We start from the raw sequence: 15,940 nt of genomic DNA on the forward strand, positions 1-15,940 counted from the left end.
GTTCTATGCGGCTTTTAGGATTGCCACATGCTATCTGGGGTGCCATCTGAAGGACATACTGCATACAAACTACTATTAACTTGTCTATTCCCATAGTTATCTAGTTTATAAAACCCTGCTAGGCACACTGATATAAAGTTACTTATGAAAACACACACACTGCTGCTAGAAAAACACTATCTTATTTATTTCCCAAGAAATTAGGAAAGCTAACATAAAGTATTAAAAAGACATTACAATATCACAAAGCTTTCAATCAGAACATATAATACAAAAGATACTTATCACAAGGCCCTCTGTGAGGCTTTGTAGCATTGGCTAGGCTCAGATGACCAAGAGAGAGCCATTCGCCATGAGGCTAAGGGCCACGGCCAGGATCCAAAGGGGAAGGCCTCAAGATGGCTGCTGAGCCATGAGGCTTGCACAGACCACCATCAGCTGAGAGAGAAAATGGGCAGAGAGAGACACCATAAGAATGATACTAAAACATATTTTTATCCAACAGTATACATATATATGTAAAGATGTAATATACCATATTTTAAAGTAAAATTGTATAAGATATTATACGTCTATAGACGGCTCACCAACCAAACTCATCAACCCAAACAACAGATGCAGCGCATGGTGACCGGCACGGGGTAGGTCGCGGATGCAGACCCCAGCAAGGGAGCTGAGGCGGCATAATATAGTGATGCAACATCGTGCAAAAAAGAAGAGTGCAGAGTCTGAAGAAAAATCTCCATATTGCAGAAAATAGTGTATAATCCATGGAGCAGGAATATCTGGGAACAAAATATTATATTAGATATGTGTAAAGTTTATAACAATAATATGTTGTAGATAAGTAAATAGTGAACCCAGTATAGCTTTACAGGGAGTGATGACAGAAGTGTGGATAATGCCAAAAAATATTTATTCAGGAGCCTGTGTCATAGAGTAGTTGATAAAAACCATAAGTGTAAGTGCGGATGAAGGCATGAAAGAACCCCACTCAATGGGGAAAAAGGCAAAATGTAAAAGTGAAAAACTGTAGAACTGAAAACAAAACCACCAAAAAGAAAAACATACCCCAATGTTGCATCAAAGCACTGCAGGCAGATGGATATAGCAGGTGTGCAGTAACCCCCAGAAGGAGACCGGCCGTGTGAACAGCCGGCTGGGAGATGTGCACTGCACAGTATATGCAAATGACATGTTACTTTTTTTTACAGGATACTGGTCCATCAGTGCAAGCGTTTTTTGCCATACTGTCGAAGTTTGCAATGTTTTCGGGTCAAAGTGAATTTTTGTGGTCTCAAAGACAAAGTCCAGTGCAATGTCAATTGAGGCTGGAGCTCAGTTGTCTGCAGACTCTACGATCCCTATAGTATAGGTCAACAAATTTACTTGCCTTGGCATACAGATGTCTTCTAGAGTGGGGGATTATATGTCACTTATTCTATTACCCCTGATTCCACTGGTGAAACGAAGTCTGGAGGCTTAGCAAAATCTACCACTAACTTTGATTAAGAGGGTGAATCTTCTCAAAATGAAAATGCTACCCTTCTTATACTTCCTTCGTAACTCACCAACATGGGTTCCACGGACTTATTTCCAACGTATAGATAGCCTCTTTAGCACATTTTTATGGCCTGGGTCTCACCCTACAAGAACCTTTGGGTCAGGGGGGTTTGGCCTGACCTGTATAAATATTTCTTAGCAGGACAAATGGTATTCACAAAGAGATGGCTTTTGAGGGACGATGAGGATGCTGCCACAATATCGGAGGCGGTGATTCTTGGATCCTATGAAGATCTGGCTAACCTAGTGTATAGCGGTTCCTGAGTGCAGTCCCTAATAACGGGCTCTGTGAATCTAGAAACTAAGGGGTCGGGATCCTGATCAAGAGTCCGTATGTTTGGTATGTTTCACATGAGGTGGTGGTGCCGGGGAGGTTTCAGATTGCTATTTTGGAGGTGGCGGGGAGTAACGTTAGAGTGGTGAATTGCTATGCACCTGCGGAGAAAAAGGAGCGTGTGGTAATCTTTAATATACTTAAGATGTGGCTACCTGGTAGAATACCAAATATTCTAGCTGGTGATTTCAATTGTGTGAGGAGGAGTGAGGAGAGGCAAGGTGTCAGTATGGAGGTTGGTGTGGATGTGACATCTAAAGCAATGAATGAAATAGTGAATGATTTTCATTTTCAGGATACTGCTATGGTAGTACAGAAAAACGATCTGTCTTTGACTTTTTTTTCTGATAAAGGATCAGTTAGATCTCGGATAGATTTTATTTTGGTTTCTTTAGCCCTAAAAGTAATTGGTTACCAAACGGATCCAGTATCCTTTTCGGATCATACTATGATCACAGGCTCTTTTTATCTTGATGAAGCTAGGATGTGTGGGTGGGGTGGATGGAAATTGAATTGCTCTCATTCTAAGGAGAAGGGGGTGTTCTTAAAGTTTAAAGTTTTTTTTAGGGGCTCTCTTTCAAAATGTGTGAGTTTTCTGATGTTTTGGATTGGTGGGATTAGGCGAAATCTAAGATTGCTGGTTTCTTTAAAAAATTGGGTGTGGAGGCGGCTAGGAGGAAGTGTGAGGACAAAAGGAGGTTGGTGGATAGGATGCATTTCTTATTCCAGTTTAAGAGGATGGGGGTGGATGTGGAAGAAGAACTAAAAGAAGTACGTGAAGCCCAGAATGCGAGGATCAAGGAATGTGGGAAAGAGATCGTCTTCAGAACTAAAATTCAATAAATGGAGGAAGATGAGCAGTGTTCCGCATACTATTTCAAGAAGTCCTTTGGACTGAAAAAAAACATTCCAGACAGCGTTGGAAGACGAGGAGGGGGGTGAGCGGTAACAGAATGGTGGAATCTATTAGGTCCTTCTATGCTGATTTGTATAGTGGTGACGGTGGTGCTACGGAGGATGAGATGCGCGAGTACTGTGATGTGGTGAGAGGGAATTTGTGTATTGAAGATGCGGAGACGTTGTTGGATCCTGTGAACGAGGAAGATGAAGAGGAACAAGACGCCCGGAGGGGACGGCTTACCTGTCCACTTTGAAACTCAGTTTGGGCTGGTGCTGAAGGATGATCTGTGTGATGTGATGAAGACCTGTATGAAAGAAAAAAAAGAGTATCAGCTTCTATGAATAATCACCCTACTGTATAAGAAAGGGGATCAGCGCGATATTAAAAAATTGGCGCCCAATATCACTATCGAATAGTGATTACAAAATTTTTCCTAAATTATTGGCGGATAGGATGAGCAGGGTAGTGGATAACATCATCGGTGAATGGCAAGTCTGTGCGGTACCTGGACGGAGGATTTCTGACAATCTAATCCTCCTAAGGGATCTCTTATATTATGCCCAATGCAATAACATGCCATTAACAGTTGCAAGTATTGATTTCGAGAAAGCATACGATTGTGTAGCTCATCGATTTCCCTTTACCGTGCTGAGACAGATGGGGATACCTGAAGATTTTGTTAAATTGGTGGAGTGTCTTTACCAAAGAATTGGCAGCCACATTTTAGTTAATGGGAAGTTGTCTAGCCACTTGCTTACTGGGTACTTAAACCCCCCTCAGTCCCAGACCAATTTTCAGCTTTCAGCGCTGATGCACTTTGAATGACAATTGCATGGGCATACAACACTGTACCCAAATTAAATTTTTATAATTTTTTTCCCACAAATAGAGCTTTCTTTTGGTGGTATTTAATTACAGCTGGGAGTTTTATTTTTTGCTAAACAAACAAAAAAAGATGCAAAAAAAAAAAAATCATGTTTAATAGTTTGTTATAAAATCTAGCAAACAGGTCATTTTTCTCCTTCATTGAAGTGCGCTGATGAGGCGGCACTGATAGGCTGCACTGGTGGTGCACTGATAGGCTGCATTGGTGGGCACTGATAGGCTGCACTGGTGGGCACTGATAGGCTGCACTGGTGGGCACTGATAGGCATAGTTAAGGCGGCACTAATAGGCACAGATAAGGCGGCACCGATGGGCACAGATAAGGCGGCACTGATGGGCAAAGATGGGCACAGATAAGATGGCACGGATGGGTGGGCACTGGCAGGGGGCAGGTGGGCACTGGCAGGGCTGGCCGTGATCGGGACTGATGTCCCGATCACGGCCGCCGGTGTTCGGCTTTTTTTTTTCTCCTCACGCTGTCAGCACGAGGAGGAATAATAGCCGATTACCGGCTCCGTTATATCACATGATCAGCTGTCATTGGCTGACAGCTGATCACATGATAAGGGGTCGGGATCGACCCCTTGCTCTGATCGGTGATCAGGCGAGTCTCATAGACTCGCCGATCACAGAGCGCGCCATGCGCCCCTCAGGGGGGCGTGCAGGCCGCTCGTGCACGGGACTACGTCAATAGACGTAGTCCCGGAAAAGGAGATCTGTGCTGTAGCCGTCATTCGGCTATAGCGCGGGTCCCAAGTGGCTAGGGAGGAGGAGGTGAAGTAGGGGTAAGGCAGGGTTATCCCTTGTCACCTATCGCATTTATTTGTGTAATGGAGCCCCTCATAAGGCGTGTGGTGGGGGACACGTGCTTCAAGGAAGTGTTTGTGCCTGGCTGTGGGAATGAACCGGTTAAAGCCCTTTGCTCACACAGCGAGGGATGTGAGAAGGGCAGAGCTTCAGCTTGAGATTTTCAGGGCTGTGTCTGGGTTGTGTGTTAATTGGGGCAAAAGCAGTGTATGTGTTTTAAGTGGTACATGTGATGCATCCAAAAGTAAGTTAAAGATTGTGCAGAAGTTGGAGGTGTTAGGAATACATTTTGAAAGAAATTTGATTAACCAAGTGAATACGGCCAATGGGGTGTAAAAAATTGAGAAGAAATTGTTTTTGTGGAAAACCAGAAGGTTATCCCTCTCTGAGAAAACTCTAATTGTTAAGGCAGTAATTCTCCCTCTGTTACTGTACCTCTGTGATCTTCCCTCCAAACAAGAGGTGGGTACAGAGAATCACGAGAATACTTTTTGTGTTTTTTTGGGGTTCACAAATGGAGAAGGTCGCAAGGGAGATGGTTATGAAGAATGTACAGTTGGGTGGGTACAATTTCCCTAATATTGGTCTGTTTTTGGAGGTCCAGTGGTGGATGGTACACCTTAAAACCTTTCTGGCAGGAGGGGAAGTGGCAGCTTTGATGCGTTATTTAATTGGATGGCCCTTACTGAAGTGGGGGTGGTGTGAAAAAGATCTTACGAAACCAATGTCCATGTTATCACCAGTATATTATTTAAAGATGACCACATTTTTTCAGAGGAACCAATTACAAGAGTTGGGGCAGGGGGGCTCGAAAAAAAGAGTCTCTGTGGTTATGGTTGAGGAGAGGCGAGTTCCGATCTAATATTTTTGGGCTAAATCTAAAGAAAGCTGAGGTTTGTTGGATGAATTTCCTATTCAAAGGTATAACGAATAAGCAGAGGGAGATGGTGTGGCTGTCCTTGCACAATTGCTTGCCAACGATGTCTTTTTTTAAATCCAGCGATTTGGTGAGGAGGGAAGTGTGCCTCAGAGAAGGCTGCACTGGAAATGAGACTGAGACATATTTTGGGAATGTCCTTTTGCAAAAAAATTTTGGAGGTTGCTGTGGGATTTTGTGGAAAGGCTGGTGGGGGTGGAGGGTGTGTCTTTTGAGTCCGGTGTTCTTGGCTTGGTGGGAGGTGACAAAGGAAAACAACGTAAAATGTTTGTTTTGTCTGCTGTTGTAAGGGAGGCGATGTGGGAGATATGGTATGCTCAGGTAAAGAAAAAGATGGTGTTGACTGAAAAGGATTGCTTTGATTGGGCGATGGCAAGGATGTTCTATGTGTTGGTGGTAGAAAGGAGAAGTATGGGTTATGGGTGTGGAGGAGGCTTATTTGTTTTGGAATTTTGGGAGGTGGCAAGTGGGTGAGGGGTAAGAATTTATTGTATAGGATGTATATATATGAAATTTTATTCATGATTTTACCTTTTTTGATACGTAAAAGCCACAGATGATGTACAGAACACGGCTCAGTGTAGGTTTCTGTTCTTATAAGTTGCCAGGAGGTGGCGCTTGCTACCGTCCCTGATATACGGCGGCCTGGATGGTAATGGCAGCCTGGATGGTTAGAGAAAAGGGAAGCCTCCTGATGGGGATGGAGAACCACTGGGTCCGGCTGAAGGGTCGGGTCCCTGGCCTAGATTGGTGTGTTCCTAGCTCCAGGCTGTTTTCCTGGAGAGAACACAGGGCCCTCTTTCCCACCGGGGGGGGGGGGGTTAATATTTCCTAAATGTAATTAGATAGGAGTGACGGGAGTGGTGGTTGAGCCTTATGCTTAGGGGCTCTCCCTAAGCTCTCAGAACTCCAGGCCTTCCTGGCTGGGGTGGGGGCTGCATTGACTGGGCTGTTTGTCAGGATTGGGACGAAAATCCTGAAGTGAATGTGCTCCTGAAGTGGTAGTTCAGGGGTGCCGTACAATCACTGTGAGTGAGAGTCACTTTGATTTATGGCACCATGGCCACTTCACCATACACACGTTTTTCACACCTGCCTCTAGGGCCGAGCCTTTTGGCTAGGACCAGAGGAATTTTTTATTCCTGGCCAAAGGGCCAGCAATTGTATTGCACAATGCCCACTTTCACTTCTACCCCACTTTTCTTTTATTTATTCCCTTGTGTTTGTCATTTTTTTTTTTTGAGTTTTTTGTTAAAAGTGTTAAGCCCCATACATACTATTAGTTTTTCTGCTGAGTTTTTCCTTCAGGTTTACCAAAACCATGTAGTGCAAGGGCCTGCCTGATTGCATACACATTGAAACTCCTAAGGTTTGACCTCATATTATATGGTTTTGGTAAATCTGAAGGAAAAACTCATCAGAAAAACTGATAGTGTGTATTTTGCTTTACACGTTTGTCATTGTAATTAGTAGGGTGTGGGTCCTCGGGCCTACCCTGAACGTCTTGGGCGGGGGTAGACATTGCCTTCTGGCTTGGTTCGCCCTCTCTCAGTCACCACATCAGTCAAGTCAAAGGGGGGCCCGTCTGGTTTTCCCTTTGGGGGAGTCCCACTGAGTACTTGGGCGGGTCTGTTTCGGCAGACCTTCCAGAGAAATGGGGTCCGCCTGGTTTCAGCCAGATGGACCCAAGTGAAGTACCTCAGTCCCCGTCTGGAGCCTAACGCCCTGGGGGATCAGGGTAAGGTCCTTCTTAGGGAGGACTGTGTAGCACCCGTTGTATGTTTTTGTGTTCAGTCTTTATGTGTGTGCACTTTTTTTGGCACTGGATGGAGTTTTTGGATGTGTTTCACACGCCACAGGTTAAAAAGGAAAAAAGAAAAAAAAGTAAAAATATCCATAGCTGTAATTCATCTTTAATACTTAATCCTTCCCCCCAACACTTCTGCTTACTTTGTCCTGTGCTGGGAAGGCTTCAGGTAACACTTTAACCAGTTGCCGACCGCCGCACGCCGATGTACGTCGGCAGAATGGCACGGGCAGGCATAAGGACATACATGTACGTCCCTTGCCTCCCGCAGGTCGGGGGCCCGATCGGGCCCCCGCCCGGTGCCTGCGGCGGTCGGTATTCGTTCGGGAGCGATCCCGGACGAGGGGACGGCCATTCATTCATGGCCACCCCCTCGCGATCGCTCCCGACGAATAGAAATCCCCGGTGACATCACTTCCTCTCCTGTAATGTAAACACAGGAGAGGAAGTGATGTATTCTCTCCTCCGTGTCGGTAGTTTTCGTTCCGACACGGAGGAGAGCGGATCGGTGAGTTGCACCAACACTCTACACACACAGTAGAACATGCCAGGCACACTCACACCCCCCCTTTACCCCCCGATCACCCCCCCAATTACCCCTGCCCCCCAGTCACAGTGACACCAATGTCATTTTTTTTTTTTTTTGCATTGGTGTCATTTGTGACTGTAATAACTGTTAGGGCAGTTAGGGTTAGCCCCCTTTAGTTCTAATGTACCCCCCTAACCCCCCCAATAAAGGTTTAACCCCGTGATCACCCCCCGTCGCCAGTGTCACTAAGGCTGGGTTCACATTGCAGCGGTTTATGAGAACGAATGTGATTCGCACCGCACTGCAGTGCAAATCACATCCGATCTCTGTGCGATTCGAGTTCAGCCATTCGCCGCACCCGCCGCACCCGCCACACCCGCCGCACCCGCCGCAAATTCGCACGGGACCCTTTTTTTGGCCCGCAGCAGAATCGGATCGCATGGGTGTTCACACCATGCGATCCGAGTTTGCAGATCGCACTGCGATATGCGAACTGATCTGGGGGTGTCAGTAACATTTCACTGACACTCCCAGCAGTTCGCATAGGGCAGTGTGAACTGCCGCCGGGAGGCATGCGATGCGGGAACCCGCCGCGGATTCGCGGCGTTTCCGCATCGCTCCAGTGTGAACCCAGCCTAATAAGCGATCATTTTTCTGATCGCCGTATTAGTGTCACAGGTGACGCTAGTTAGGCAGGTAGGTATTTAGGTTCGCCGCAGCTTTTTATAGCGCCAGGGACCCCCATATACTACCGCATAAAGCCCCCTGATTGCCCCCTAGTTAACCCTTTCACCAGTGATCACCATATAACTGTTACAGGTGACGCTGGTTGGTTAGTTATTTTTTTATAGTTTCAGGGCACCCGCCATTTATTACCTAATAAAGGTTTAACCCCCTGATCACCCGGCGGGTGTCATTTGTGACTAATAACTGTTAGGGCAGTTAGGGTTAGCCCCCTTTAGTTCTAAGGTACCCCCCTAACCCCCCCAATAAAGGTTTAACCCCGTGATCACCCCCCGTCGCCAGTGTCACTAAGGCTGGGTTCACATTGCAGCGGTTTATGAGAACGGATGTGATTCGCACCGCACTGCAGTGCAAATCACATCCGATCTCTGTGCGATTCGAGTTCAGCTATACAGATAGTATGGCTGAATTCGTGTCGCACCCGCCGCACCCGCCGCAAACTCGCACGGGACCCTTTTTTTGGTCCGCAGCAGAATCGGATCGCATGGGTGTTCACACCATGCGATCCAAGTTTGCAGATCGCACTGCGATATGCGAACTGATCTGGGGGTGTCATTAACATTTCACTGACACTCCCAGCAGTTCGCATAGGGCAGTGTGAACTGCCGCCGGGAGGCATGCGATGCGGGAACCCGCCGCGCATTCGTGGCGTTCCCGCATCGCTCCAGTGTGAACCCAGCCTAATAAGCGATCGTTTTTCTGATCGCTGTATTAGTGTCACAGGTGACGCTAGTTAGGCAGGTAGGTATTTAGGTTCGCCGCAGCTTTTTATAGCGCCAGGGACCCCCATATACTACCGCATAAAGCCCCCTGATTGCCCCCTAGTTAACCCTTTCACCAGTGATCACCATATAACTGTTACAGGTGACGCTGGTTGGTTAGTTATTTTTTTATAGTTTCAGGGCACCCGCCATTTATTACCTAGTCTCACTAGTGTACCCCTAAATTTAGGGGTGTCTACTTTCCAAAATGGGGTCATTTGGGGGGGGGTTTGTGCCATCTTGGCATTTTATGGCCTTCAAAACTGTAACGCCCTTAGAAAGCCTGAAGGCGGTGCTTGGTTTTCGGGGCCCCGTACGCGGCTAGGCTCCCAAAAAGTCCCACATATGTGGTATCCCCGTACTCAGGAGAAGCAGCAGAATTTATTTTGGGGTGTCATTTCACATATGCCCATGGCATGCGTGAGCAATATATCATTTAGTGACAACTTTGTGAAAAAAAAAAAAAAAAGTTTGTAATTTTCCCGCAACTTGTGGCAAAATATAAAATATTCCATGGACTCAACATGCCTCTCAGCAAATAGCTTGGGGTGTCTACTTTCTAAAATGGGGTCATTTGTGGGGGTTTTGTGCCATCTTGGCATTTTATGGCCTTCAAAACTGTAATAGGTAGTGAGAAGTGAACTCAAAAATTTACGCCCTTAGAAAGCCTGAAGGCGGTGCTTGGTTTTCGGGGCCCCGTACGCGGCTAGGCTCCCAAAAAGTCCCACATATGTGGTATCCCTGTACTCAGGAGAAGCAGCAGAATTTATTTTGGGGTGTCATTTCACATATGCCCATGGCATGCATGAGCAATATATCATTTAGTGACAACTTTGTGAAAAAAAAAAAAAAAAAAAAAAAGTTTGTAATTTTCCCGCAACTTGTGGCAAAATATAAAATATTCCATGGACTCAACATGCCTCTCAGCAAATAGCTTGGGGTGTCTACTTTCTAAAATGGGGTCATTTGTGGGGGTTTTGTGCCATCTTGGCATTTTATGGCCTTCAAAACTGTAATAGGTAGTGAGGCGTGAAATCAAAAATTTACGCCCTTAGAAAGCCTGAAGGCGGTGCTTGGTTTTCGGGGCCCCGTACGCGGCTAGGCTCCCAAAAAGTCCCACATATGTGGTATCCCCGTACTCAGGAGAAGCAGCAGAATTTATTTTGGGGTGTCATTTCACATACGCCCATAGCATGTGTGAGCAATATATCATTTAGTGACAACTTTGTGTAAAAAAAAAAAAAATTTTTTTTTTGTCATTATTCAATCGCTTGAGGCAAAAAAATAAAATATTCAATGGGCTCAACATGCCTCTTATCAATTTCCTTAGGGGGTCTACTTTCCAAAATGGGGTCATTTGGGGGGGTTTTGTACTGCCCTGCCATTTTAGCACCTCAAGAAATGAGATAGGCAGTCGTAAACTAAAAGCTGCGTAAATTCCAGAAAACGTACCTTAGTTTGTAGATGTGACAACTTTTGCGCAAACCAATAAATATACAATTATTGACTTTTTTTTTACCAAAGACATGTGGCTGAATACATTTTGGCCTAAATGTATGACTAAAATTTAGTTTATTGGATTTTTCTAATAACAAAAAGTAGAAAATATCATTTTTTTTCAAAATTTGCGGTCTTTTTACGTTTATATCGCAAAAAATAAAAATCGCAGAGGCAATAAAATACCATCAAAAGAAAGCTCTATTTGTGGGAAGAAAAGGACGCAAATTTTGTTTGGGTACAACATTGCATGACCGCGCAATTACCAGTTAAAGCAGCGCAGTGCCAAAGTGTAAAAAGACCTCTGGTCATTTACCAGCAAAATGGTCCGGTCTGAAAGTGGTTAAAATCATGCAAATGATAAAAATCCTAGGACCAATATAAACATCTCCAAACATATATAGTAAGTATAATCATGAACATTATTTATAAGGACTGGAAATATAGATGTATTATATAAGAACCTGCAGTATTATGACCTCATAGAAAATTATTGTTGTTTAGGCGATTGATAAACCTGAAATAAATTCAACTAACGCAAGTAAAGAAAACCTGGATCCACATCAAGAGGTAAAGTCGTATTTATTTTTGGCCCTTATCCTAAGTATTCCCCAACATTAAATATACATTTTTGTTTTTTAGATGTGTTCTCCTGCATTACTTAGGCAACAAACGGAGGAGATATGTGCTGCCATTGATGAGGTGCTACATGATGACCCTCTGCCCATGGTAACTAATAACTTTTAATGTTGGTGCATCCCAATTCATATAGTTTGGTTTACTTTCTGTCTCTGTAGGTTACTGCTTTCTCTCTCCCTCTCTTTTTTCAGAGTTTGACAAATAAGAGAACACTATAATTTTTGAATGAATTATGATACCATTCCACTTGTACTCGTTTGTCTTATTTGTGTTTTGTTGTGTGCACAAACACACTGCTCTCCAGTGTGCATTAACCAATACAGGAAAAAATGCTAAATATAAATCTTTTTATCTTCTAGTAGAGGTAAAACAAGATAGTTTACTGTGATTGAGATTAAACATAAACAAAAAGCAATGCACAGTATGGACTTAAAAAATCTTCCCCACATTTCATGCAAATTCCCTCCACGAACTGAAGACAAAATTCTGTCCACCTCTGCTCCATTGAAGGAAAAGCTTGTCATGTCTCCACCATGTACATTCTAATAGTGTTCATAACACCGCAGGAAACATTTAGTATAGAAATATACAACTACTTATTGATCAACTTCTGTGCAACTTCCTTGTCAGTTTTTTAGCTCCTTTGGTAGCAAAGTCTTTATTTTTTTTTTACTTGCACCTACTGGTAAGCCTATAATAAGGCTTGACATCACCGCATGTGCTCTAAAGGGATGGCATACCCGTGCTGTCCATTCAGAGCTCCATGCCACGTCCGAGTATGAAATTAAACAAAGTACATATAGTGCATAGCTCAGAACTGCGTGTCACCCAGGGTCCAGAGCTCAGGAGAATGTATCATACAGGGGGCAAGGCTCAGGAGTGCATAACACACTCGGTGTAAGCCCTTGTACACATGGTCGGACATTCTGACAACCAAATCCATCGGATTTTGTCCAACGGATTTTGTCCAAAACTGTTGCATACACACAGTCGGACAAAGTTGTCAGAAAATCCGATCGTACTTAACCCCCCTGACGGTATTCCCGAGTCTGACTCGGGGTGGATTTTTCATACCAAAAGCGGTATCCCCGAGTCAGACTCGGGACAGCGTCGCTGGATCCAGGAGGAGGTTTACTTACCTTCTCCCTCGGATCCAGCGTTGTCTCCCCGCTGTACGAGCGAGCCGTGTCTCGCTCGATGCATTACATCGCCGATCTCCGTGCCCTGCGAGCGTTGCGACGCACGGGCACGGAGATCGGCGCCAAATTCAAAAAGTGAAACAAACAGTAAACATACAGTATAATGTAATCTTACAGATTACATTGCTGTATGTAAATATTTCACATCCCCGTTGTCCCTAGTGGTCTGCCCAGTGTCCTGCATGCAGTTTTATATAATAAAAACTGTTCTTTATGCCTGGAAACTGGAGATTGCCCATAGCAACCAAAACTGTCATTTTACATCAAAAATGATTTTAGACCAGCTAGAAAACAGCGATAATAAATTAGAATCACTCGCAGAATTGAGAGATAGCAATTTGTGGGGAGATCCATCATCAAATACTGAAAAGTAATGACAGTGACAATTCTGCAACTGAGCAAATTTCAGTGTTTTTGATTTGATTACATTATTGAATAATTTTTATTATTGTTATATTATTATTTGGTACAATTATTTATAGTTATTTATTATATTATAATTTATGATTTCATTTTTCAAACTTTATCATACCCGGGATGTCTGCTAGACTCTGGGTTGGACAGATTTAAGAGAGTTATTCCTAAGAATTGCAGGACTACAATATAAAACGCCAAATTTTCATGCAAAATAATGGTACCGCTTTTAGCACCTAAAATCCGAAATAATCGTACCGCCAGGGAGGTTAATGTGATGACGTTATTTCATTAGGACGGGACTACGTTCAGGCTAGTAGCCAATAGCTTTGGTCTAGGAATTTGATCTGAGCATGCGTGGCACTTTGTCCGATCATGTGTAGAGAATTCTGATCGGACAAAGTCCGCTCAGATCATGTTGTCGGAAATTTTTTATAGCCCAGCTGGAAAACTTGGTCCGTCGGATACTCCGACGGAAACAGTCCGATGGAGCCCACACACTGTCAGATTATCCGACAACACAGTCCTATCGGAACATTGTCCATCGGAATGTCCGACCGTGTGCACAAGGGCTTAGACATGTGCGATTAGTTTCCTACAAAAAAAAAATTCATATGAATTTCCAAAAATTCGTACATTCGTATGAATCCGAAATACACATTTTTATGCATACGAATTCTATACGAAATACAAAATTTTGTTTACGAATTTCGGATCCAAATTCATAAGGAAAATTCATAATTAACGAAAAGTTAACGAACCTAAAAGTAAAAAACCCAGGAAGTCAGCACAGCAAAGGGATGGTGGGAACCCCTCATAATGATAAATTCATCATAATGAAAATTCGTAATTGTTGCAAAAAGTCGATGAACTTAAAAAGTTAAAACCCCAGGAAGTCAGCACAGGGATGGTGGGAACCTATGGGAATTTCTATGCTTACGAATTTCATACAAAATTCAAAATTTCGTTAAAGAATTTTGGAATTTTGGGTTCCAAATTAACAATAACATGACTCGTGTTTTGTTCACCAATCAGAGGATGTCAGCACAGCACAGGGATGGTGGGAACCCCTTATAATGATACATTCATCATAACGAACTTTCGTAAATTTTACGAAAACTTAACGAAACTAAAGGTTAAAAACCCAGGAAGTCAGCACAGGGATGGGAATTTCTATGCTTACGAATTTCATACGAAATCGTTAACTAATTTCGGATCCACATTAACAGAAACATGACTGGTGTTTTGTTTACCAATCAGAGAAAGTCAGCACAGCACAGGGATGGTGGGAACCCCTCATAATGGGCACAGCGGGTGTACACTCAGACCTGGGAACTCAGCACAGCGATGGTGGGAACCCCTCATAATGGAAACACAGCAGGTGTACAGACCTGGGAACTCAGCACAGTGATGGTGGGAACCCTATGGGAATTTCTATGCTTATGAATTTCATACAAAATACGAAATTTCGTTAACGAATTTCGGATCCAAATTAACAGAAACATGACTGGTGTTTTGTTCACCAGAGGAAGTCAGCACAGCACAGGGATGGTGGGAGCCCCTCATAATGATAAATTCATCATAACGAACTTTCTTTATTTCAACGAAAAGTTTACGAATCTAACGAAAATTCGTATTTCGTACGAATCCGAATTGAATCTTGTACACTAATACTATTTTTTTTCCGTACGGAATGAAACGGAGTGAAACTAAACACATTTTTTTAAGGCACCCATGTTTACTCGGTATAGGGCTTAGAATTGGGTAACACACTGGGTGATTGGCACACAGCCAAAAATTAGCCAGGCTATGAGCTCCAAAGTAATTATATAATCGAAGAAAGCAATACAATTATTTTAAACACTCCCTTATTCGTCTATTTAGCTATAGGTATTGTGGAAAACTTTGTCTTCAAAGTTCACAACAAAGACACAGAATTCATAAATATTGCCTACTACTTTCTATTACAGCAGCATCTTGGCAGCCTGCCCCTCTCTAATGTAAACACACAGTAGCTAGAAACTAACTGATCTTTGAATAAACTTGAGGATGAATTACCTCACAAGAATCAGTTAGAGCGGTCAGGAAAAACTTGTTTAAAGTTATTTTTCTTTTTGTTTTCTTTTGCTTGTTAAAGTGATTGTAAAGTCTCATTTTTTTTTCTATAAAATAATAAACATGTTATACTTACCTGCTCTGTTGCAGTGGTTTTGCACAGGGCAGCCCAGATCCTCCTCTTCTTGGGTCCCTCTTTGGCACTCCTGGCCCCTCCCTCCTGTCAAGTGCCCCCACAGCAAGCAGCTTGCTATGGGGGCACCCAAGTTGAGTCAATCGGACAGGGAGCTCTAGTTCGTCCCCACCTCCTCTCTCTCCTGGTTGGTTAACTGATTGACAGAAGTGGGAGCCAATGGCACCACTGCTGTATCTTAGCCAATGCGGAGGTAGATTCCCGGATGGACAATACACTCACTCGTGGACAACGCTGGATAGAAATGGGGCTCAGGTAAATATTAGTGGGTGCTGTGGCAGTTGCTACACATAGAAGGCTTTTTATCTCAATGCATAGAAAGCATTAACATAAAAAAGCTTCTGCCTTTACAACCACTTTAAGAATATGTTAATCATTTATTGCACATTGACTGGGTTCAGATGTCCTTTAAAATGTCATAGGTTGTACAGGTAGAATTTAACCACTTCAGCCCCGGACCAATAAACACCTTAAGGACCAGAGGTCTTTTTCCAATTTCGCACTGCGCTGCTTTAACTGGTAATTGCGCGGTCATGCAATATTGCACCCAAACGAAATTTGCGTCCTTTTCTTCCCACAAATAGAGCTTTCTTTTGATGGTATTTGATTGCCTCTGCAATTTTTTTTTTTTGCGATATAAATGGAAAAAGAGCGAACATTTTGAAAAAAAAAAGA

The 15,940-nt window shown here is 43.6% G+C and overlaps 1 protein-coding gene across 3 annotated transcripts in view; it reads left to right on the top strand.

Annotated features, from left to right (window-relative positions):
• MLIP (muscular LMNA interacting protein) overlaps positions 1 to 15,940 on the top strand; it is a 415,413-nt gene that overhangs the window by 244,803 nt on the left and 154,670 nt on the right. For all 3 annotated transcript variants that reach the window (XR_013276824.1, XM_077487812.1, XM_077487813.1), the window contains 2 exons: positions 11,270 to 11,335; positions 11,408 to 11,494. Coding sequence is in view for 2 of the 3 variants with exons in the window: in XM_077487812.1 (XP_077343938.1) it covers positions 11,270 to 11,335; positions 11,408 to 11,494 (153 nt within the window). In the remaining variant the exon portion in view is untranslated. The remainder of the gene's footprint in view (positions 1 to 11,269; positions 11,336 to 11,407; positions 11,495 to 15,940) is intronic.

The sequence above is a fragment of the Lithobates pipiens genome, unplaced genomic scaffold (genome assembly GCF_037356315.1).
Source record: "Lithobates pipiens isolate NorthernLeopardFrog02 unplaced genomic scaffold, aLitPip1_a1.2 Scaffold_18, whole genome shotgun sequence".
In the NCBI taxonomy this organism is placed as follows: domain Eukaryota; kingdom Metazoa; phylum Chordata; class Amphibia; order Anura; family Ranidae; genus Lithobates; species Lithobates pipiens.